Source organism: Phaseolus vulgaris, chromosome 8 (assembly GCF_051622355.1).
Source record: "Phaseolus vulgaris cultivar YP4 chromosome 8, ASM5162235v1, whole genome shotgun sequence".
Classification (NCBI taxonomy): Eukaryota; Viridiplantae; Streptophyta; class Magnoliopsida; order Fabales; family Fabaceae; genus Phaseolus; species Phaseolus vulgaris.
This window is the reverse complement of record NC_143505.1, coordinates 9,040,974-9,067,468: the sequence shown is the minus strand read 5'-3', so window position 1 is coordinate 9,067,468 and position 26,495 is coordinate 9,040,974. Positions and strand designations below refer to the sequence as shown.

The following is a 26,495-nucleotide window of genomic DNA, read 5'->3' as shown; positions in this document are numbered from 1 at the left end:
AACTTTTATTTGAAATATTTTGGATTTCAATTTTTGGAACATATTTTTGAATTCTGAAATTTTTTATCGAGAATGTATTCTTAGTTTTATGTTCATAATTTTTTTCCACCATGTATTTTTCTATTTCTCAATTATAATTATTATTTTGGATTTTTTAATTTGGAATAAGGGTAGTTTTGGAAATTTAAAAAATTGATACGGTGAAGGTTAAAATTTATATGGTGCAGGAGGGTAGTTTTGGAAATTTAAAAAATTGATGTGGTGGAAGTTAAAATTGATATGGTGCAGGAGGATAGTTTTGGAAATTTAAAAAATTGATATGGTGGAGGTTAAAATTGATATGGTGCAGGAAGAATTTGCCTAGGTTGATTATGTCACTAAGTATACGTAAGTGATAAGAAAGAATGAGAAAAAAACATAAAAAATGAAGAAAATTAATAACGATGAAATAAAATTCAAACACAACATTCTTGACCAGATTAATAAGGATGAAAGAAAAAAAATGTTGTTGAATTGAGGTGGGGATTTGTGGAGAGGGTAGGGGAGGGATTGAATTAAAGATGATTAAAAAGGATGTGTGAGGTTGTTTGGATTGAGAAGTGATATATAACTTAATTTGTGAGAATGATTTATTGAAATTTCTGAATGATGCCATACTTATGAGATAATTTAGAAGTTATTTTAAAGAAATAAAATGTAAATTTACAAATTTATCCTTGTTATTAATTTTTTTTTAATAATAGATTATGGTATAGTTTTTTTTTAGATTTGAGTTAATTATTTTTTCTAATATATAATATTCATAATTATTGTTATTTTGTAATAAAACAATTTTGTGTTAAATTTAAATTTATTAAATATATTAAAATTTATGAAAATAATATTTATTATTATATACATTTTTTTATTTTATATAATTATATATGTTTTGTTGATATTATATTTTTTATTTATTTATAATTATATGTTGTTATTAATAAAATCATTAAATATTTTTAAATTATTAAATAAATTTATCTAATATTTAAATTTATATATTGTATATTGTATATATATAATTATATTAATAATTATAATAGTAATAAAATAATTAATATTATTAATATTTTGAATAATTTATATATTTTAAAAATTATGTTCAATAATGAAAAATGTAAAAACAGTAAATAAATAATACAAAAAATGTAAAAACAGTAAATAAATAATACAAAAAAATGTACAAACAGTAAACACATAATAATAAAAGAAAATGTAAATACATTTACAAAAATAAAAAAAATAAACACTTTCTTATGTAAATACATTTATAAAAATTAAAAATAATAAACACATAAAAGTGTATGACTTTGTTAGTTAGGAGTTTATCTTTTACATGTTAGGTAGGTTGGATTTTTGTGAAAAATGGATTATATGGATGAAAGCCTGGTTGGAATCTTCTTCTCCTTCGATGTCAATAAATGGAAGTCCAACTAAGGAATTCCATCCACAGAAGGGTCTTTGTGAAGGTGATCCTCTTGCGCTTTTTTTTTCTTATTGTGGTTGAAAGTTTGGCAGGGGTGTCAAAGGAAGCAGTCGAGTTGAACTTGGTTGAAAGTTTGGAGATTGAGATTAAGAAGGTAAATGTAAATATGCTTCAATTTAGTGATGACTCTTTGTTGTTTTGTGAAGCCAATACTAAAAGCGTGTTCACTATTAAAGTAATGTTGAATTGCTTTGATTTAGCATCTGGCTTTAAGGTTAACTTCTTGAAAAGTAGGATTGGTGGGTTGGGAGTGGATATGTTTGAGATCCAACGTTTTGTTGTGTTACTCAATTGTGACGTGATGAATACTCCTTTTAAGTATTTGGAGTTGCTCATGGGGGGTTGTCATAAGAGAAGTGTGTTTTTAGGTCGGCGTGTTAGAAAGGATTAAAAGCAGGTTGGGTATCTGGAAAGGTAGATTCCTGTCTCTGGCAGGGAGAATTTGTTTGATTAAGTCTGTTCTTTCTTTCATTCCATTGTTTTACGTTTCTTTGTTTAAGTTGTCTTCTTCGATGTTGAAGGAAATTGTGAAATTACAGATGAATTTTCTGTGGGGTTGAGGTTCGGCTGAGAAGAAGATTGATTGCTTAGGTTTCTTGGTAAAAGGTCTATGAGCCTCGGGAAGCTGGTGGTCTTAGTATTTTGGATCTACAGTTATTCAATGTGGTGTTGTTGGGGAAATGGATTTGGCGTTTGGGTTCTGACATAGGAGGCTTTGGAAAGAGGTTATTGAATCAAATACGGCGATTGAAGGAGTCTGAAAGAGAATAAGAGTTCTTATTATGAGTCTCTATGGTGGAGAAATCTGAAGGGGATTTGGAAGATGGAGCAGTGTGGAAGTAATTTTGAGGGTTGCCTTGAGTGGACACTTGGTAATGGAAATAATATTTTGTTTTGGGATGATGTGTGGTTGGGTTCTGAAGCTTTGAAGAGTAGGTTTGCAAGAGTGTGCTACTTAAGCATTTGCAATGACGCTTGCTTGAATTTTTTTGGGGAGTGGGCCTCTGACTCTTGGAATTGGATTCTTAAGTGTAGGAGAGGCTTGTTCTATTGGGAAAAGGCTCAAGAATTTCAGCTTATGCAGGATCTTCAAGGATCGCGTCTTGTCTTAGGTAAGGAAGTTAGTTGGGTGTGGAAGGATGACGCGAATTTGGGATACTCAATCAGTTTGACCTACAGTATTTTAAGGAAGTCTTGCATCAGTGAAGGTTCGCCCTTGTTTGAAGGTTTTTGGAAGATTAAAGCGTTACCTTCTGCTTCTCTTTATTGCTTGGAGGGTGTTGGGTAATTAGATTGCTTCTAAGACCAATCTAGTTAGGCGTGGGGTTACAGTTTATTGTTCCTCGTGTTGTTTGTGCCGGGAAGAAGTTGAGACTACAAGGCACTTGTTTTTTGAATGCAGAATAGATGGGTAGTTTGGAATCAGTGTTATGCTTGGCTTGGGATGACGTCGGTAGATCATATTGATTTTGGTTCATATTTCTTACACTTTATCTTATGTAATGTTCTAGGGTATGTAAACGACGTTTGGGTTGCAATCATTGGCGAGATTTGAAGGCACAAGAATAATCACAATTTTTAAGGGCAGAGCGATTAATCATTCTGAAATCTTTTTTTGGCTCAATTAAAGGTTTGGTCTTAGATTACTTCTTAATATGTTTCTGCTTGTTTTTTTTTTTTCTAATTGGTGTCTTGATATGTTGACTTTTTTGCTGTCAATTTAAAGTCTATGTTAGTTTTTGGTTGTGTATGAAGGATTGAAGGTATTGTTTTTTAGGCACTTTCGCTGGTTTTGAATTTGCTGATTTTGACAAGGTTATTGAATTTGCTGATTTTGACAAGGTTATTGAGTCTTTCTCTTGAATAGAGCAGTTGATATATATACGGTTTAGATCACCCCTTAAATGATTGATATTTTTTTTTTTACTGATAAAAAAAACTAAACCAATACAACATGTATATAATTTGTATAATTTTATAAAATTTATCTCTACATTATTTATTACTACTAATATCTAAAAATTATTTCCTTAATCAATAGTTTGTCAACGTTTTCTTTATAAAACACAATGTTTAAACAATTTAATGCTCATAGAGAAGTATAATTATTATTATTTATCACTATTATTAACAACATACTAGTTCGACATAAAATTATAACCATTAAACAAACTTAATAATATAGCGGTTATTAATATAACGATTATTAATAACCGTCACAAACTTCAGTATAATAATGTCATTTTTACCTTCACAATTATTTTTTAGACCACTACACCAGTCTCAAACCCAAATCTTTCACTGACTAAAGAAGCTTTAACCACTACACCAGACAAGTTTTTTTGTCATATTATGATTTTTATTACACTTATTATTAATGTGGGGCACGTGAAAATTTTCTTAAATATAATTTAATAAAAATTATATTAAAACTTTCAAAAATTTAATTCATTTTATTTTAAATTTATACAACAAATAAATAAATTTAATGTATAAACAACTGTATATAATTTATAAAAAAAAAATTCTTTAATTTATACAAAACAATTAAATTCAATTTATACAACAAAAATAATTTATTTCATTTATACAACAAAAAGTTATTTTAAAATATATGACAAATAATAATCTATATTGTTTAATTTATATATGACAATATATAAATCAAATAAATTTAAAATAAATAATCTTTAAAATAATAAAATATTTTATATAACATTTAAATAATTTAAATACATCTTTTCTTTTACTCAATTAATTTTAAATCAAACACTTAATTAATTTAATAAATTTAATTTAACTAATTTATATTACAAATTTATAAATTAAATAATTTATTATAATATTAAAGAAATAATTTTAAAATAAATACAATAAAAAATTAAATATTAAAATATTTCTTATAATGTTATACTTTAAATAAATAATTTTAAAATCTTAAAATATAAACTGGATTTAAAAAAAAAATTAAATCCATAAGTGCGTGCATTTTACGTCGAATGTTATTTTGTATGAATTTTGCCCCCATCTTGTCCAACAATATTAGCATTCGTTTTTTTTTTATCAGCAATAAAATAAATAAATAAATAGGGACCACTTCAGGGGTGGTCCAACCCTTATACAGAAATACTTGACATCAGTCTCCTATTAGAACGCCTACCAAATTAGCAAAGGGATAACCATACCAACACTAACCAATGTTAATGAATCAACCTCATACAAGCCAAAAGATTTAAAACCCAACTAGAATAAGGGAAATAAGCAGAACGAGACTTTGCATAATCCAAGACCATACCTTTACTTGCACCGAAGCGAACACTTCAGACACATCTGCCATACCTCTATTGAAGATGACCGAGTTCCTATGTTTCCAGATTTCGCTCACAATGCCAACCCAAATTGTACCCCAAACTTCGTAGTTACTCCACGCAAATATTTAGAAGCTAATTGCTTGTTTTCTTGTAATAAGTAACTCTGCATGCCTCCATTTCCACTTTGACTTCAAATCTGAGGTAAGAGTTAACGGTTGATGCTGAAGTATTGTTGTTCCCTTTCTCCTAATGTTGTTATCAAATCAATCATATGTCATATTCATGTGAATATGTGAGAGTTCTCGATTAGCTTCAACACTCAACAGGTTTCTGAAGTTATCAGATAACAAGGGATTGTTGATGGCCCTTGTTATTATAGATGTAATCATACATTCAAAGTTAGGAAACCAAATTATTGTTCGGAGCTTTATAACTACAGTGCAAATCAAAGAGATATAACTAATGTTGATTTTGGCTTAATCCCAAGTTCCACATCGGTGGGTTCATTGTTTGGGAAGGAGGTTTGAGGGTTATATATTAACATCCCCTCCTTCACTGTTAAATATCCCAATTTGTAATATCTTCTCTCATAGTAATAAAAGTGAGCTGTTTTTGCTGTGCTCGGAGATTAGGCTAAACAGGCCGAACTCCGTTAACAATTTTCGGGTGTGTTCTTTCCTCTTTATCTCTTTTATTATTCCGCTTTATTTATTCAATATTATTTGTCGGGTAGCTCTGTTAGGGTTTTGTTTTAGTGGGAAAATTACCCGTTTTTTCCCAACAAGTGGTATCAGAGCCAAAGGTTCGCCTTGGGTTGTTTGAAATTATTTGTAATATTGAATATTATATTTTGAGTTTGTAATGGCAAATCAAGAAGAAGAAGCCAAGGATGTATCCAGAGTGTCGGGCTCCTCTTCATCATGGTCGAGGTTCCCGGTGTCCACCTTGAAATTGGCGGTGGAAATATTTGATGGCACTGGACATTTTGGCATGTGGCAAGGAAAGGTCTTGGACTCTCTTTTTCAACAGGGTCTTGATATTGCTATTGAAGGAGAGAAACCAAAAGAGGTAGAGGAGAAAGATTGGAGCATCATCAACCGGTTGGCATGCGGAACTATTCGATCCTGCCTGTCCAGAGAGCAGAAGTACGCTGTAAAAAACGAGACTTCTGCACACAAACTGTGGAAGGCATTGGAGGACAAGTTTCTGAAGAAGAGTGGTCAGAACAAGCTCCTGATGAAGAAAAGGTTGTTCCGATTTGACTACCAACAAGGTACTACTATGAATGCACACATCACTATGTTTAATCAATTAGTAGCAGACCTGTTGAATTTAGATGTGAAGTTTGAGGATGAGGATTTGGCTTTGATGTTGTTATCATCTCTTCCTGATGAATTTGAACATTTGGAGACTACGCTCCTTCACGGGAAGGAGAATGTGTCGTTAGATGCTGTTTGTTCTGCTTTATATAGTCATGAATTAAGAAAGCAGGATAAGATGAGAACCAAATCAACGACATCAGAAGAAGCATTGGTGGCAAGAGGTCATCAGCAAAGCCAAACAAAGGAGAGAAGAGGGATGTCTAAGTCTAAAGGTCGAGTCGTTGCCAAAGATGAGTGTGCTTTCTGTCATGAGAAAGGACACTGGAAGAAAGACTGTCCAAAACTGCAGAAGAAAGGGAAGACTCCTCAAGATGCAAATGTTGTAGAATGCAAAAGTGACGTGGAATCAGATATCTCTTTAATTGTCTCGCTTTCAGCATCATCGTATCCAGATGAGTGGATATTGGATTCAGGTTGTACTTATCATATGTGTCCCATTCGGGAATGGTTCTTTGATTTTCAAGAACTCGATGGCGGGGTTGTTTACATGGGTAATGATAATCCATGTAAGACAGCTGGGATAGGTTCAATCAAGCTGCGGAATCATGATGGATCCACCAGAATTTTGCGGGATGTACGGTACGTGCCAAAGTTGAAGAAGAATCTCATCTCATTGGGGGCTTTAGAATCTAAAGGCCTAGTTGTGACGATGCGAGATGGAATTCTTAAAGCAACTTCAGGAGCACTGGTGATGTTGAAAGGCGTGATGAAGAACAATTTGTATTACTATCAAGGTAGTACAGTGGTGGGGACAGTAGCGGCATCAACTTCTAGCTCTAAGAAGGATGCTGAGGCAACGAAGTTGTGGCATATGAGGTTGGGACATGCTGGAGAGAAATCCTTGCAAATTCTTACCAAGCAAGGATTGTTGAAAGGTACGAAGGCTTGCAAACTTGAATTTTGTGAGCATTGTGTTCTGGGAAAGCAACGAAGAGTGAAGTTTGGCACTGCAATTCACAATACCAAGGGTATTCTGGATTATGTGCATTCCGATGTGTGGGGACCTGCCAAGACTCCGTCAATCGGAGGTAGGCATTATTTTGTCACTTTTGTGGATGATTTTTCCAGGAGAGTTTGGGTGTTTACTATGAAGAACAAAAATGATGTGCTTGAAATTTTCCTTAAGTGGAAAGCTGAAGTTGAAAACCAGACAGGAAGGAAGATTAAGGTTCTCCGAACAGACAATGGAGGAGAATACAAGAGTGATCCGTTCCTGAAGGTATGTCAAGATTGTGGCATAGTTCGGCACTTCACTGTTAGAAAAACACCACAGCAGAATGGGGTGTCGGAGCGTATGAACAAGATACTTGTGGAGAAAGTTCGTTGTATGTTGTCTAATGCTGAGTTAGGCAGAGAGTTTTGGGCTGAGACTGTGACATACGCTCAACATCTCGTCAATCGTTTGCCATCATCTGCTATAGATGGCAAAACCCCGTTAGAGGTATGGTCTGGAAAACCTGCAACTGATTATGATTCTTTGCATATTTTTGGTTCTATTGCATATTATCATGTGATTGAATCAAAGTTGGATCCACGGGCAAAGAAAGCTCTTTTCATGGGCTTTAGTCCTGGAGTGAAGGGATACCGTTTGTGGTGTCTAGAGGCAAAGAAGACGATTATCAGCAGGGATGTTACCTTTGATGAATCTGCCATGTTAAAGAAGGTAAATCCAGAAGGAGCTGATAGTACTCCACAGCAGGTGGAGTGTGCCCGGAAGCAGGTGGAGTTTGAGCCGACAGTGGTGATCCCAACACGAAATACCACAAGTCACTCTCCTATGGCAGAAGAAGAGTCAGATGAGGAAGAGGTTCCTACCCAAGAATCTCAACAACAATCAGTGCCAATTGCAGTTAGAAGACAGAGACGAGACATTCAGAAGCCTACTCGTTTCATGGATATGGTTGCCTATGCACTTCCAGTTGTTGATGACATTCCATCCACTTACCCAGAAGCCATTCTGAGTTCAGAGAGTGGTAATTGGGCAGGTGCGATGGAAGAGGAGATGCAGTCTTTGAAGAAGAACAAGACGTGGAAGCTGGCACAATTACCGAAAGGTAAGAAGGCAATTGGGTGCAAATGGGTATTTGCAAAGAAAGAAGGATTTCCTAATAAAGAAGATGTTCGCTACAAGGCAAGGTTGGTTGCTAAAGGCTTTGCTCAGAGGGAGGGAATTGATTATAATGAGGTATTTTCTCCAGTTGTTAAACATTCCTCCATTCGAATTTTGTTGGCCTTGGTAGCACAGTTGAATTTGGAGCTTGCTCAACTTGATGTAAAGACCGCATTCCTACACGGTGATTTGAATGAGGAAATCTATATGACTCAACCGGAAGGGTACAAGGTTGATGGTAAAGAAGATTGGGTTTGTAAACTTAGCAAATCGTTGTACGGACTGAAACAATCTCCGAGACAGTGGTACAAACGATTTGATAAGTTCATGAAGGATCAGAAGTACAAGAGAAGCAAATATGATCAATGTGTGTATTTGCGCAGACTTGAAGATGGTTCCTACATTTACTTACTCTTATATGTTGATGATATGCTGATTGCAACAAAGAGCCAAGTTGAGATTGATAGGTTAAAGGCTCAGTTGAGTAAAGAGTTCGAGATGAAGGATTTGGGGGAAGCCAAGAAGATTCTCGGCATGGAGATAAACAGGGACAGAGAGAGGGGAAAACTTTGGCTGTCACAGAAGCAGTATTTGCAGAAGGTACTACAACGTTTTGGTATACACGAAGATACAAAACCTGTAAGTACCCCACTTGCTCCTCATTTGAAATTGAGTAGTCGTTTATCTCCGACGACTGATGAAGAACGAGAATACATGGCGAAAGTCCCATATGCAAATGCAGTTGGAAGCTTGATGTATGCAATGGTGTGTACAAGACCAGATATTTCACAGGCTGTGAGTGTTGTTAGCAGGTACATGCATGATCCGGGCAAGGGTCATTGGCAAGCTGTGAGATGGATTCTACGGTACCTCCAAAATACCTTAGATGTTGGATTGGCATTTGAGCAAGATGAATCACTTGGTCAATGCATAGTTGGATATTGTGATTCTGATTATGCAGGTGATTTGGATAAGCGACGGTCTACAACTGGCTATTTGTTCACTTTAGCAAAAGCGCCAGTTAGTTGGAAGTCTACCTTGCAGTCTACGGTGGCTTTGTCTACGACAGAGGCAGAGTATATGGCGATTACAGAGGCTGGGAAAGAAGCAATTTGGCTTCATGGGTTGCTTAAAGACTTGGGAGTTGGTCAGAAACAACTTGAGTTATATTCTGACAGTCAGAGTGTTATTCATTTAGCAAAGAATCAAGTCTTTCATGCACGGACGAAACACATTGATGTTCGTTATCACTTTGTGCGTGAGATTCTCGAAGAAGAGGAGATTGTTCTCCAGAAGATTCACACTACGGAGAATCCTGCAGATATGCTCACCAAGGTGGTTACAAGGGCCAAGTTTGAACATTGTTTAGACTTGGTTAATATTTTGCACATTTGAAGTTGGCGCCCAGAGGCGCAAATTTGAAGCACTGTAAAGTTTTGTTTTTGTTATGTTTTGAGAAGATTTGTTTTAGGTGGGACTTGAAATTAAGCCAAGGTGGAGATTTGTTGATTTTGGCTTAATCCCAAGTTCCACATCGGTGGGTTCATTGTTTGGGAAGGAGGTTTGAGGATTATATATTAACATCCCCTCCTTCACTGTTAAATATCCCAATTTGTAATATCTTCTCTCATAGTAATAAAAGTGAGCTGTTTTTGCTGTGCTCGGAGATTAGGCTAAACAGGCCGAACTTCGTTAACAATTTTCGGGTGTGTTCTTTCCTCTTTATCTCTTTTATTATTCCGCTTTATTTATTCAATATTATTTGTCGGGTAGCTCTATTAGGGTTTTGTTTTAGTGGAAAAATTACCCGTTTTTTCCCAACAACTAATGCCACTATAGAGAAAAATAGCAGGTAAGGAATGGGGTATCTGCATGCATTCTGCAAAGCCTTTATCTATATGGAATATGGTACGGATATACTTACTATATATATAGCTTGATTTTGCTTCATAATTGCTCACAGGGTACACTTGCTTACGCACGTTTTGCACTTTGCTAGGTTTATATTAATAACTAAAAACGTTATCCAGTTAAATTTAATTATGTGAGTTTGGTTAAATAAAGCATGAATAAATCATATTTGACCCATAATCTATAATATTTTGTAAGTTACATTTCTAAAAATATTGTCCTTTTATTTAAATCATGAAAACATTCCATTTTATTATTTAGTTACGCTTTTTTAGTGGGATTTATTCTTTTTGTAAATATCATGCCACAAAATTATCACAAAAAAATTGGCTTAAACAGCCATTTGAATATCGTGGTTTATAGGGTTTCATCAGTCATGTTTATGAAATAAGTTAGGATTTGTGTTTATTTAGGATTTTAAATAATTTAGAAATTTTATTATGTGCAGATTATGAAAATAACTTTATCTGAAGTACAATAATTAAGTAAAATTGGAATTGCACATTTATGTATTGTAGAGTTTCAAAATGCATTTAACAGTGATGCTTTACAAATTCAATTTTTCATGTCTATTGAATTAAACAAAATTTACAGAGATACAGACTTGCATCAAGGGTGGAAATTGATCATACTATACAAAATGTGTATTTACATACAAATTTGTTTCATCCAGTATCAATCCAACAAATATAAAATTTATGAAAAAATTACAATAAAATTCCTTGTCATTGTGAACTGAAAGATGAAGTTACAACAGATATATAAAGTCACTAACTACAGTATGTCAAATTTTCCTCTTCCTTCATAGGAAAGAACGAACTATAATTATTGTAATGACCAAACCAACTTACACTGCTACAATCTTGTATAGGTTAGTCATACAGACCCTCTTGTTGCCACCCAATAAACTTTCATATGTTGCATTCCAATTGTAGCACCATAGAGATTTTGCATTCCTCACATTTATCCTCTTAAAACATGGATTCTTAAAAGAGTTGTAATAAATAATGTAGTTTACCTCACTTTTGATTCTTGTGATTGTTCGTTTCGGTTCTCAAACATTTTACTTCCGATCCAACCTTGCCAGTTATGATTCCAAAGGGTAAGACCTAGCATAGAAAATCTCATGGTCAACAATTTTTTTCCCTTCCTTCCTTTGCCAATTTTTGTAAGTAGCAACCAAGTATAACAAAAAATGATTGAACCACTATGATCTCTTCCAAAATATCATACACTACACTTTAATATAGGTAGTGATTCACAAACAACAACATATAAATGGGGAGACAAATTCAATTCATATTTGAAATTTGAATTTCAAATTTGATTACCTTCTTCCCAAATTCTCAGATTTTGTAGCAGCCCAAAAGCACCTAATTTGTTGCTTGCATTACCTTTTTTAGGTGCTCTGTGATTTTGATGCAAAATCTTCTACAAAAAAATTTGCATGTAATTAATGATGGAACCATAAACATAAACATATTAAAAAAACACTTCGAAAGTTGGATCAGAAGTCCAAATTAGTTGTGAAAGAGATGAACATAATATTGTGAAAAGATAAAGCAAGATGAGCCCTAAAAATAGAGAACCAAAAAGATTTAAAAGAATGGAGCAAAGAACACTGAAGCAAATCATTTTTATCGGCCAAAAAACGTAACAAATAGAGAAGAACCAATATGAAGAACACTGAAGCAAAGAAACTGTAAAAGAGATGAAGAGAATCTGCAGAAACATTAAAAGCAAGGAACTTTCATAACAAATTCCAAAAGAAATCACTTTTATGGTGCGAAAAATGTAACAAACAAAGAACTAGGAATATGAAGAAAACTAAAGCAAAGAAATCGAAAAACAGATGAAGAGAATCGGATCGGCAGAAACATCAAAAGCAAGGATCTTTCATAAGAAAACGGAAAAAAAAAATCATTTTTATGGTGCAAAAAACGTAACAAATAAAGAAGCAAGAATATCAAAAAAAATGAAACAAAGAAACTGTAAAAGAGATGAAGAGAATCTGCAAAAACATTAAAAGCAAGGAACTTTCATAACAAAACCCAAAAGAAATCATTTTTATGGTGCGAAAAACGTAACTAACAAATAAACAAGAGTATGAAGAACACTGAAGTAAAGAAACTGAAAAACAGATGAAGAGAATCGGCAGAAACATCAAAAGCAAGGATCTTTCATAAGAAAACTGAAAAAAATCATTTTTATGGTGCAAAAAATGTAACAAATAGATAAGCTAGAATATCAAGAACAATGAAGAAAAAAAACGTAAAAAAATATGAAGACAATCAGCAAAAACATCAAAAGCAAGGAACTTTCCTAAGAAAAAAAAATAAAAAATTATTGTGCGAAAAACATAACAAACAAAGAACCAAGAATATGAAGAACATTGAAGCAAAGAAAACGAAAAATAGACAAGGAGAATTGGCAGAAACATCAAAAACAAGGATTTTTCATAAGAAAACTAAAAAAAAAAATCATTTTTAGTGTGAAAAACGTAACAAATAGAGAAACAACAATATCAAGAACAATGAAGTAAAAATAATTGTAAAAGAGATGAAGACAATAGGCAAAAACATCAAAATACAAAATCCCCAAATAAAAAACCCAAAAAGGAAGAAAAGGAAAAAGAAAGGATGAAGACTAACTTGTTCTTAAGACAAAAATGAATGAGCAAACCTAAGGAAGAAGAAATCAAAGAAATGAAAGTGAGAAACAAAAATGGCGAGGAAATGAAAGAATAAAAACAGAGGTCAAAGTAAATCAAAGAGAGAGAAACGAAAAATGAAGTAAATGAGAGTTTGAAATGAGAGGGAAACATGGTGATGGTAACGAAAAATGAAAGTAAATGAGAGTTTGAAATGTGAGGGAAACATGATGATGGTTTTTAAAATGAGAGTTTTGTGTCACGTGTAAGCTCTACAGCGTGTCACTTGTCACTCCCAAAATGCATTTCAGATTTCTATTTAGGGTTAAAATTTGAATTTTTTTTTCTTTTTGATTTTTTTAGAACTTACCCTAGGAGTGTCTTCCATTTGTATTATAGATTAATTTTGTTTTCAATCAATGATAATAGAAATAAATTATTCCTTTTTCCAACCAAATAATTTTTTTAAACTTTAAAACAACTAAAGCCAACCATCACCTTTTCTTTATATATAAATTGCTATATTCTCATTCCTTAAACATGTCAATAGGTAGAAAAATATATCAATTAAGGTTGAGGATACAATAATAATAACAAAAATATTCTTGACACAGAAAGGGTTGTCACAAAGATATAATGAATTTAAATAAAGGTTGGCTATTTGGTCTTGAGTTTCTAATACAAATGTCTTAATCATTTTCATGTTCTTCTATGATGTAACATAAAATAAAAAATCAAACAACCACAATTATCAATTAATCAGTGACTCTCAAACTGTTTAAGATTTAAGATGCACACACTCACTTAGATTAATTAGTTTAATTGCTTATTTTTTTCATTCTCTATAAGCTTCAAAACCAAACGCAAAAAAAGACCAACATCATATAGAAAAGACAAGGTATACTCCTTCTATGTGAACTGGTTGGAACAAATAAACCAAACAACTTTCCAAGAAGCAAATGATGCAACTTTAGGGTTGTAGCTCATGATATGATTTATCTACATAGAAAGAAATAGTTAATGATGAATGAAGAATAATTTTTTTTGTTGGTATTTGGCACCACACTAAGAATTTTTAGAGTTATAATATTTAGTAATTTATACAGTTTTCAGTTAAAATATAGTTTCAAGTTAAATGTTGTCACTACAAGAAAAAAGAGTTTTAATGGAGGTTAATATAACCCTAGGATGTGATTTAATTAACGAAGGTTTTTTAACCTTCATTTTTAATTTTTGAGTGTAAGATTTCTTGGAGAATTTGGGGTATGTGTCTCACGTGGCTGGGTTTCCCTTTGGTGCTACATTGTGATGCACAAATGCACTTTAGGATGTTCAAACCTCTTGGTCTGAACCACGCAGTTACCAAGTGCTGGTGGGTATTTGGGTAGGTTTTGTGAGTGAAATTTGGAATCACAAGAATAGGGTTGTGTTTGAGAATGGGCGGGTGGATCTAGTGGAGGTATTTACCGTGGCACAAAGGAAGACTTGGTCTTGGGTCACAGTAAAAGAAAAATCGGTTGCATTCTCTTACTCAGACTGGTTTTGAAAGTCTGATTATTTGTGTTTTTAACTAACGTTCTTTCCTAGTTTTGGTAGTTGTGGTGTGGTTTGCGCAGGTTCGTTCAGTAACTCCTATATGAAAGGCTAGACTGAGGCTTGGAAAGCTTTGAGTGGTTGTGCAAGTTGTTTTGGTATTTCCTATCTGGCAGGGTCGGACTGATGATTCTGCTCTGTGCTGCGGTAAAGGAAGTGTTTATGTTGTATGCTTTTCGGTTTGGTGTTGTATCTTAATGGTGTTTGAATTGTGGCAAAAGGATTTGAGGCGTTTTCTGGTTACTTCTGTGGCCAGTTTGGGAGGTTGTTTTGTGTACATTGTAGGGTATAATTGGCTTATGTTCTCTTCTCATAAGGGTCTGTTTGTCGTTGTTAGTACTTGGGTTTTTGGTACAACTCAGTCTGATACAAAGTTATGGTTTAGTTGTTGGATGATGTGTCTTGTATCTTTGAGTTTGTCTCTTGGGTAAGGTCCTTCAGCTTGATGACAATGATCTTGTTTTGTTGTTGGATGCATGTCTTTATTTGAGGGTGTGACCGATTTGGTGGGGTGAGACAACTGTATCTGGTGGGTTTCTATGTCTTGGTTTGGTTTTATACCTTGATATGTAGTACAATGTTTGTCGGATCCTTAGTTGGTAGGGTTCTAGGATCTTGTAATTTGGGGTTTTGTATAAGGGTTGAGACATCCCTGAAGTGTCTCTTTTTATTTTATTTTTTCTTTGCTGATAAAAAAAAAACAAATGTTAGTCTAAAACACCAGCAAAATAACGAAGGTGATTTTAACTTTCATTAAATTTCAAAGGTTTATTTTAAAACCCCAACAATATAATAGAGGTTCTTTTTTAACCTTGTTTAAATTCCAAAGGTTTATTCTAAAATCTCACCAAAATAACGGAGGTTTTTTTAACATTCATTAAATTTCAAATGTTTATTCTAAAACCTCAGCAAAATAACAAAAGTTTTTTTTTTTAACTTTCAGTAAGTTCCAAAGGTTTATTCTACAACCTCAGCAGATTAAAGTCATTTTAACCTTTGTTAAGTTTCAAAGGTTTATTCTAAAATCTCAACAAAATAACAGAGGTTTTTTAACCTTCGTTAAATTTCAAAGATTTATTGTAGAACATCAATAAAACACTCCAGATTTTTCAAACTTCAATAAATAAATATAATTAAATCTATTTATAAATAAATAATTAAAAACTACATAGTTTAAATATATTTTATATACTTTATAACTAAATTCTCTAAAATTTTGAAAGTGTAACTTTACATTCCAAATAAGTTTTCTAAAGTTTCAAAAATTTATTTTAAAACTCTACAAAATAACCTTGGATGATAAGTATTTGAACAACTAATCTTGGATAATAAGTATTTCAACAATATTTGCATATATTTTATGATTGATTAGTTGGTTTATATAATTCCTAGTTTCTTTTTTGTTATGAGCTCATACTTAAAAAAATCTAACTTATTTTGTTTTAACTTTTGATGTAGGTATATTTTATGTGCAATTTTAGTTTTAGTTATAATCGTTAATATTTAATTCTCATAATATTGAAATATTTTAAATTAAGGCCTTTATTTTAAAATACATCTAATAATTAATTCCCAGTAAAAGTGAGAAGTAATAAAGTTAATTTCTTCTCGCAATATGTTCTTGCAATCGTTAGCCCAAAACACACATGGTTTTGAAGCCCACATCTGATAGATAATACAATTATTTAGGATATATAAAACAGTGATAAACTCTAGTTAATGTCGAGCTAGATAACAGTGGCTTGTGACCCAAGTTGGAGAAGAACAATATTGGAGTTCGAAGAAGAGAGTGCCTTATTTAGTGTTTCTTCTCCTTAGATCTAATAGACATAAGTTTGGCTAAATTGTGATTCCTTGCTAGGATTGTCGTCTGTGGCCATTGAGCATGTGTTGGAGAGTGTCTAAAGTGGAAGAGAGAAGTCAAGAGAATTGTTAAAGATGATGACAAATGGGTTGAAGGTTATATTAAACGACAAGTCATTTTACGGAAATTTTGAAACTCATGATATTTTACGAAGGTTTTGAAAACTCATAATATTTTACAGAGGTTCTTAAACCCATGAACAAGGGTTCTGAAAGACTTTTCCTAAGGTTTAAAAGAACTCCGGGAAACACGTTTCCCAGGAATGGTTTAGGAGGGGAAACTGCAACCCTGGATAAATGACTTAATAGAGGTTTTAAGCATGAATAATGTAAAAATAAATCTCCCTTAAATTCATTTTTTTTCTGTGTGTTGCATATGGATGTTTGAACTAAACGTTGAATATTTGAGATATGATATTTAAATATTGAGATAAAATTTCTTTCACATTTGTGACTATACAAGTATAGAGGGGCATGACTTGGAAGACGAAAAATATTCTTATTATTTCTTATGGATTTATTCATAAAAAAAAGTTAATGCATGATTTAGCTAAAAGAAATTCACTAGTGCAGAAACATAAAACAAATGCGGTTATTTCGAATTTATAAAGCTGCATTTGATCAACACGCACTTGTAAATCAAGAAATATAAATGCGGCTATATAGCCGCATTTATAAATACCATTTACAAGTGCGGTTATTTGCTTTAACCGCACTTGTATATGCCAAATCATTAAAAAAAATTAAAAATTTTAAAACATCGTCAATCTTCTGTGAAGGCAACGTTGATGAAGAGTCACGGGAGCGCCAACAACGGTGGCAGCAGCAGAAGCGACGGCAGACAGGGAAGCAGCAACAGAGCAAACCAAAAAATTCACAAGAAACCACGAAGACAATGAAAGAGTACTGAGCAATGCAAGAAACCAAACAATGTAAGAAAAACGAATGTCAGCCAACGAAACAGTGCTTCGAGACCACCAATGCAAGGAAAAAAACATATATAAGAAAAACGAAAACATTTATGCATATATTTGTGAAGATGAAGAGGAAGAGAGAGAGTTCAAGAAACTTACACTGCACAAATGGAATGCAGGTGTAGCAGAAGGTTTGAAATTGTGTGTGGCGCGCTTCAAAATTTAGGGTAAAAAAGGATTTACGAATGCGGCTATACAAATAGCCGCATTCGTAAATCAAGCGCTTTGATTTACAAGTGCGGCTATACAAATAGCCGCATTTGTAAATCAAGCGCTTTGATTTACAAGTCCGGTTATACAAATAGCCGCATTCGTAAATCAAAATAATTTAAAAAATGCCACCGCATTTTTTACGAAAACGGGTCGTGCAAAAGCCGTACTAAATAAAGCGTATCCTTTTCTTCATTTTGCACTAGTGATTCTATAGATAAATTATCCATGCATTTATCTATGAATAAGTTATCAACATATATAAATAAATTATCCATGAATAAGTTCGTAAGTATATTATAAATATGAATCCTTAAATAAGTTATTCACAAATTTATTCAATGATAACTTTCCTATAACTAAGTTATTATTCAAAGAATAATTCGTAAGTTATTTACATAACATATCAACTTGGTAATTGTTGATATAACTAACTTTAAGATAAGTTTTTCCTAGCCATGAATGGTTTTTTTTGTTTCACCTACAAAATTGTGTCGTTTGGGTTCTGTTATTACAAGAGATAAGGTATCTCCATGTGTGCGTAGTCGGTGGTCGCCTACGTTTTGCAACGTGCATGGGTAGCTCGACGCGTGGCGAGGTGTATGGAGGTGAATGTAGGTGGCCTCGATTCTGGGTGTATTGGTATAGTTGAATGTTGTTACTTTAAGGTTGCCATGCTCCAACCATAAAGGAGGGTTTCTTTTGTGATTTGTGGATGATATAAGAAGTCCACCTCTGGTTTTTGTATATGAGTTGGGATACCTCTGAAGTATCCCTTTTATTTTATTTATTCATTGCTGATAAAGAAAAACAAGAGATAAGGTAAAAAAAACTTCTCCACACATTTCGGATCTATATAAGGTACCATTAACTTTGCTGTCATTGATATAATAAAAGATAAAGAAATAGCCATATACAACATAATACAACAGACATCTATATAAGTACATTAGGGAGGACTCCAAATTTATTTCCTCACTTTTACTTATATTTTCTTATACAATATATTTATTTAGCTGCTTGATAAAGATGAAATTATTTTTAGGGCACTAATATGGGCACTAATAGTTTTATTTGTAGTATTCAGGGGCTCATCACAACAATTCATGTCCTTAACAATCATAAGTAGCGCTACTATGAATGCGTAGTCCACATTGGGATTGACCAAGACATTGAAGCCACCATTATTCTCCATCTACATAGAGAGAAACATACATATATAATTATCATAATATATTTAAATTCTACTACTTATAAAAAAAACAAAGAATTACCAATATAAATAGAAAGATATACTAACTCAGTACTCATACTTTGGCTACGATGTTAGGAGATTCACCGGCATAAACAGTGCACGACCTTTTACTTCCAAAAATGATCACTCTAAAGTCACTTTTTTTGTTCTTTTTGCCTTGGTTGTTTGCGAGGAACACGTTTAATTTAGTAATCCCAGGTGATTTCGCGATTTTCTTCACCGAAAATAGCAATTCAGATGAATCAGTGCTTTCACCCCTGAAAACTTTGCATCTCCCATGCAACGACACCATCTGCATAAAAATTGAGAATAATAACACCATGGTTAGGTTAGTGGCTAGAATGAAAAATTTAAGCAGAGATTAGTTTTGTAGGTGGGAAAATATTAAAGTAATAAAACTTATTAACTTGAGAATGAGTATTGCTAGATGCATGAGCAACCAAACCTTATTGTATAGAGTGACGATGGGGTTTTCTGCATCATCATATAAGACACGACGGTTGTGGAGTGTGAAAAAAGTATCGTCAGTATAAAAGAGACGATCATCGTTTTCATTGTAAGTGGCTCCTTTCTCAGTATTAATCTGTAGAGTGATAGGGTGAGGAGAACAGTAGGAAGGGTTGATAATTGAGACTGGATTTGCCATTGGAGAGGAAGGTGTTTTATGGAACCAAAGTGTCTTTATTTATGTGTTGTATAAGGCAATTTATAGAGCCACATATAAAACAAATAATTCAAGTTCAATACCAATCCCCACTTGCAACATCTTGACAGCATTATTAAATAAAAGGTCACAAATAATACAACAACTAAGTATCCCTACCACAATTAAGTATGTACATAGAGATAACTTTGCTTATAAAAAAAAATCACATAGAGACAAATTTTTTTATCAGCAAAAAGTCTACAGAAGAAATAATTAGTGAAAAGTTTATAGAAAGAACCCACCCACTGACTCAAAGTATACTTTATTTTTAAAACAAATATTATTTTTTTTCCAAATTTTATGATTATTATTGAGAATTATAATTAATGTTAGAATTAAAAGTCAAGTCCCTTGAAAAATGTTCATAAAAGTTTTACCCATTACACCAATCAAGTTTTATTATCAAGTTATGATTATTATTATACTTATTAGTATAATTATCAATATTATTAATTAATAAAATAAAAATTAATAATATTCTTCATATATTTAATATCATCATTATTATTAATATTATTAATATTATTAAATATTATTAAATATTCTTAATATTATTAAATATTCCTATTATTATTAATATTATTAATATTATAAAATACTAGCGGGCACACAGGTGCTCTCGCGCCTGTGTATCCGCATTTTTTATTTTTATCATTTATATATATATATATATATGTTTAATATTAAAAAATCAAATAAATAATGTTATTATTTACACACTTATATTAACAATATAAATTTATAGTATATTATGAATAAAAAATATCATTATCATCATCATTATGTAAAATCATTATACTTTGGTGTTAATTGGCGTAATCAATGCGAGTGTTCGATCATCCTTCTAAGTGTTCCATTGTTTTACAAATTTTATTCCTACTAAAGAATGTCAATTATGAATAAATTGCAAAATACACACAGAAATATATATATATATATATATATATATATATATGCAATATACATATATTAATAAATACATGTTTGTGTAGATAAATGTGTAAATGCTTTGTGTTGATATCTTCATTCAACTGCAACACCTGTATTCTCTTCCTATCCTCTCTTTGTATTTTCAATCTTTGGAAAATTCAAGAATGGACAGTGCACCCATATGCATAAATAAATTTAAAAAAAAAGAGTAAATTCACACATTGCATTAAAAAAAAAAAGTAAATTCACACATTGCATATCCATCTTCTATTTTATAATTGAAAAACAATACGTATTGGTTGATTTCGTGGTTTTGGAATGATAATATAACTTCTGAAAACGAAAAAAACGTTTCATGGGGATAAAAATGAAGATGAACGAAAAAAGATGCAATTGTGCAATGCTCCTAAGCAAGTCTCACTTTGTAATGTTTAATTTTGAATTTAAAAATAATTTTATCTATTCTGTTAGTCTCACTTTAAGATATAAAATTAAAACTACTCACAAAAATATCTTCGATCATATATTTATAAAATAATAAAATAAAATAAAAATATAAAGATAAAATTGAAATAAAATAAAATGTCAGTTAAGTGGGGAATCCCTATATAAATATAGAAGTATAAATAACATATATTAAAGTTACATATACTTTAATATAATAAAAATATGAAAACATAAAACAATTAAATTATAAAAATAACATAGTAAAGTTATATGTACTTTAATATAATAAAAATACGAAAACATAAAACAATTAAATTTTAAAATTAACATATTAAAATTATATATTTTTTAATATAATAAAGATATGAAAAGATATGCGAAAGATTCATTTAAGCAGATTGGATTTACTTGAAATTTTAATAAAAAAAACTGTATATACAATTATTTGTTTAAAAAAAATAAAATTTTATTTAAATAGTATTATATTTATACAAAAAAATCTTTATGTAAATAAAATATAATTTATTTATTTAATTTAAAATAAACAATCAAATAATTTTTCATTATTTTAAAATAACTAAATAATTTATTTTGTAAATAAGGTTATATAATATTTTAATACTATTTTTTAATAAAATTACAGTAAAAAAAACTAAGTTAGTTAATAATAATTTAAACGGTATTTCTGTATTAAATTCAAGTGGCAAACATAAGATTGTTAAAATATAAATAACACTAAAATTAAAATATATTAAAATTAAATAATAAATTGTTATAAATTAAAAGTGCTTAATTTTATAATAATTTCTTTAAAAAAATATATTAAAATTGTAAAACTATTAACTAATTTTATGATTTTTTTTCTTTTCTTATATATTTTTCATCTTCCATGGTTAAGATTTTGAATGTTTATACCACATTAATCTTTTAAAAATTAAAAATAATTGAATGTAAAATAAATTAATTAGGATTATTTATATAAAATTAATTAGGAATAGTTATATAATATTTCTTTAAATTATTATATATGTCCTAATTGTTATTATTCAATTTTTTTCACATTTTGCTATCCTAAATACACTCTTTAATAATTAAATAAATATTAGTCTTTGCATAACTAAAACTGATATAATCTCTTTATATTTTATTGTTATAAAATTAATATAAACAAAAACTAAAAATTGTAGTCGAGAATAAAATAAAATAAAATAAAATATAAAATCCGATGAGACAGAGTTAGCCAACAATATTTTCTGCAAACTTTAGAATAACATGGAAATTCAACTTTTTTCCAATATTAACAAAAAAGTATGAGATTCGAAATCATGAGAATTAAAAGAAAAAAATACTATTATTGTGGAATACTTTTATTTCCAAACATTCCACGAATATGAAAATACATTAATCAACAGTGGTTGATGGTGCCTCATTGTTAACACTACTTTGTGAGGGTCTCAACATTGTTAGATTTTTTTTTCTCAACATTGTTAGAATGGTCAATCACCGGTTCTTCAGATGCTTCATCATTAGTAGCCCGTGTTTTAGAAGCAGGAAGTTTCCTTGTGAGGCTTTGTTTCCAAATTGTACATCGAATATATAGAAATATCAACCATCATGCCTAACACCTGGAAGACAAAAGATACTAATTAATGGTGAATTACAATCAAACATAATTTTCCAGATATACAATTACATTACTATAAAAGAAAAAACACTTATGCAAACATTATTGAAAAAACAACTATATGAATAAGTGAAACCCCATGATTGATCTAATACTAAATATAAAATAAGATAATAATAATGATTTAATATGACAACAAAAGTGATTACAGTTCTAATGGAGACATTCTCTCTAAACTCATCCAAAAAAAACTACTAAATATCAAAATAATTGTTTTACCTTGCATACACTGAAAAAAAAAAATCCTACCAAAACTCAAACAAAACACATGAATAAACAAACAAATAAATTAGTGTTACGTTAATAATCATTTTTCCCCAATTAAAGGGAGTAAAGATGAAGGAATATAGTAGAATGAGAAAAAAAAGAATAAAAGTGAAACCTGCTCCTGGAGGGTTCAAGCAAGCGAGATCAGAATCAACCTAGTTGAGATTAGTGAAAGGGGTCGCAAAAGATTGGGAAGAATAGTTGATTCTCCTTCACCTAGATCAGCTTATCCATTTTCTACTTCTTCCGTCTCCACTTGCTCTTCCAACAATTAAATAATCAAAATTATATAGACTTCTTTTGTGCTTAGAGAGCATTTTGAAAGAGTGGAGGCCGATGAAAAGGCGGAATGGATGTAGTGGACGTGAGATGGGTGAGAGTAGGAGAAGAACACGGAGCGTGAAGGAAGAGGGTTCAAGATGTGTCAAAATTTATGAGAATTTTTTTCTTTGGAGTCGAAATATAAAAGAGAAAATGAAGTGGATGTAACCGGTGAAAACTCCTGAAACCCACTACTCCTATGTAACCGCTCAGTAATAATGGAAAATGACAAAATGTCAATATACTCAAGAATTTTCAAAATTGCACACGTTCGGCCACTACTCACTACTCACCTTTCCTAATATTTATTTCTCTCTCATCAAACAGACACTCCTCTCATTATGCAGTTAATTTTCAAAATAAATTATCTCTTTAAATTCAAAACAGTTGCTCGATTTATTTCAAATAATTTTTAAATTTATTTCTCTCCCATAATCTTAACAGACACTCCCTCTTTTTGTAGCAATTCATTTTCAAAATATAAACCATCTCTTTTAATTCAAAACCGCTCCTCCATTTATTTCAAATATTTTTAAAAAGAAGGAAATGACGCAATACCCAAAATAATGAAATAAAACTAAATATAAATATAAAGATAAAATAGGAAGAATTTGAGAGCAGTTAAAGAGAGAATCCCCTTTATATATAGGTATACATTATTAATATTATAAAATATTATGAATATTATTAAATAATTATTAATATTATTAATATTATTAATATTATATTAATATTATTAATATGATTAAATATTTTATTATTAATATTATTAATATTATTTAATATTATTAATATTATATTAATATTATTAATTTTATAATATTAATAATATGTATAAATTAGTTATGATTATTATTTTTTATGAATATGAATTATGATTTTATAATTCTTCATATTATATTAATATTTTTAATATTATGTGTATAATTATTATGACAATAGTTGGTAGGTAATAGAAATTTATGGGTGATAGTTCGTACGTAATAGAGATTCGTGAGTAATAGTTGGTAAGTAATAGAGATCCGTAAGTAAAAGTTGATAGGTAATAAGATCCGTGGATAATAGTTGGTAGGTAATGTTGAATTTACCTACGGATTCAGAATCTGTGGATAATGTCGGTAGGTAATGTTGTTCGTAGGTAATATCCGTAGGTAATGCTGAATTTACCTACGGACTCATATCCGTTGATAAAAATTCGTACATAATACTGATTTTTTTTGTAGTGGTGTTTTATCCGGCTGATATGTGTTTTTTATGAAGATTAAGAGAATTTGTATATAAGAATTTGATTATAATTTTTTTATATAAAACTTTATTTGCTTTACTTGTTGATAAAATAAATGTATATAAAAAGAATAAAATAAATGGTTTAATTTTTTTCCAAAGTTAGATTTAATCTGTACATCTTAACAAATGTAAAATATTTTTTTCAAATAGTTCAATAACTTAATGTAAATAATTAATTGAAAGTTTGCTCAATATATATGCATGAATAAAAAAATAAATATAAATAAAATTATAACAACAAAAAATAAAGCACATCAATTAAGATTAGGATTTAAGATTTAGGATTTAGGATTTACATAAAATAAAATTATAACAGAATAAAGCACATAAATTAATCTATAAGGACAAATTAATAAGTAGGAGTTACCACAATGATGGATGGGAGTCTCTCGTATATCATGCAATAAACCAAGTCACAACAAGGTTATGTTGTGGTGCTTCTGTTTTGGCACAGCAAACACAGCAATTAGATTGATTTGATGGTGTTTTTAAGATCTTTTTTACTGATTACTCGGTTTTTGGACTTCTTGTAAGGATTTTTAGTCTATTTTTTATATAAGTTAGAGTATTCCTTAAAGACTTTATTTTAATTTATTGTATATTATTTGTTGATAAAAAAAACTAAACATGTTTAACTAAAATAATTTTAAATGATTTAATCCTATACTTTATATTATTTAAATAATTACTTATACATTTTTCTAGTGGTTTATTAAAATTCCAAACAATTTCTTATTTTTCAATCCTATAATTTAATATTGGAGATAAATATATAACTTTTCCTATAATTCTAAAAATTATGATTTTATAAATTTGAAACAATAATCTAAAATTTTAACGGTGGATGTGGAAAACAAGAAAACGCGGAGAAGACTTGACTTCAGAGGTTATTTGTTTTTGGTCTACACTTCAACCACATACACTTTTGGTCCCTCTATTGGAGTACCATGAACTTGGTGTTTTCAGTCTCTCCAAACCAATTCGGTGACATAAAATCCAAGTATTTGATAAACTATATTCTTCAGACATATTAGGTGCAGGTTGGTACTGGGACATTCTTCTAATTTATTTTATTCTATTATTTACTAATAAAAAAACATATTAATATTGATAAATGATTAAAAAACATACCCACTAGTCATTAAAAACATATATAATTTGATAAAAAATAAATGTCAATTTTCGAATTGATCTGAGAATGAGAATTAAAGATGATGCTTATAAAAAAATTATTGTATTGTGTCGTAAGTCATTTTTTTGTTGAGGATAAGGAGCGGTTAGATCTTAGAGAACATCATTAAAATTTATTTGATTTAATTTTTTTTTTTATAAAAGGATTAATACCAATGTTTTTAATCTATAATGCCTTTATTTACCGAAAAATTGTGACTGACAATTATTAAGCCGTCATCCTCGTTATTACATGAGGTTAATTATGTCATTAAAAATACATAACCGATAAGAAAGAATGAGAAAAAAAATAGAAAATGAAATTATTTAGATTGAGAAAAATTGAGTTGATTTATATATTAGTAACAAATGTGATTATGCAACTGAAAAGAAATAAAAATAATAATATTATATAAATAATTACTTTGGAACCTCGTTAATTTTTACCACGTCATTAAAAACTCATTTGCTATCCATATATTCTTTCTTCTAAAATTTTAGTATTCTGAAAAGTTTTTAATTGATGACTTCCTAAAGATCAACATATTCAACATAGGGATTTGCATATATATGTTCTATGTGTATGTTGTGTGAAAAACAGGAAGAATCTATTCAACATTTATTTTTTTGAATGTCTTAATGTTTTGCATATTTGAAGTTGGATTCAACAAATTTTTCTTAGTTCCCATTTCTCTAATATTGACTATCTTTTTTCTTTTATTAAGAGTGATAGTAGTGCTTTGTTAATTTGATTAAACTTACTATGATAACTTTTTCTATTTGAATGATATGACGTATGACATAAAAATGGATATTTATATTGGATCTTAACATTAACATGTCTGACATAAAAATGAATGTTTACGTTGGATCTTACTACGTTTGATGTAAATATATTTGAA

The 26,495-nt window shown here is 30.5% G+C and overlaps 1 protein-coding gene across 2 annotated transcripts in view; it reads right to left on the bottom strand.

The window, feature by feature from the left end:
* The window catches only part of LOC137823903 (protein LURP-one-related 15), a 48,976-nt gene extending 29,518 nt beyond the window's left edge, over nt 1–19,458 (bottom strand). Inside the window, exons 1-3 of one of the 2 annotated variants that reach the window (XM_068629230.2) lie at nt 19,227–19,458; nt 18,840–19,073; nt 18,371–18,721 (exon numbers count right to left, since the gene is read on the bottom strand). In XM_068629230.2, coding sequence (XP_068485331.2) covers nt 18,539–18,721; nt 18,840–19,073; nt 19,227–19,427 — 618 coding nt within the window. In that variant the 5' untranslated portion in view covers nt 19,428–19,458 and the 3' untranslated portion in view covers nt 18,371–18,538. Of the gene's footprint in view, nt 1–18,370; nt 18,722–18,839; nt 19,074–19,226 lie in introns of those variants that run through there. The other variant, XM_068629228.2, reaches the window with a different exon arrangement.
* Between the last annotated feature and the right edge of the window lie 7,037 nt (nt 19,459–26,495).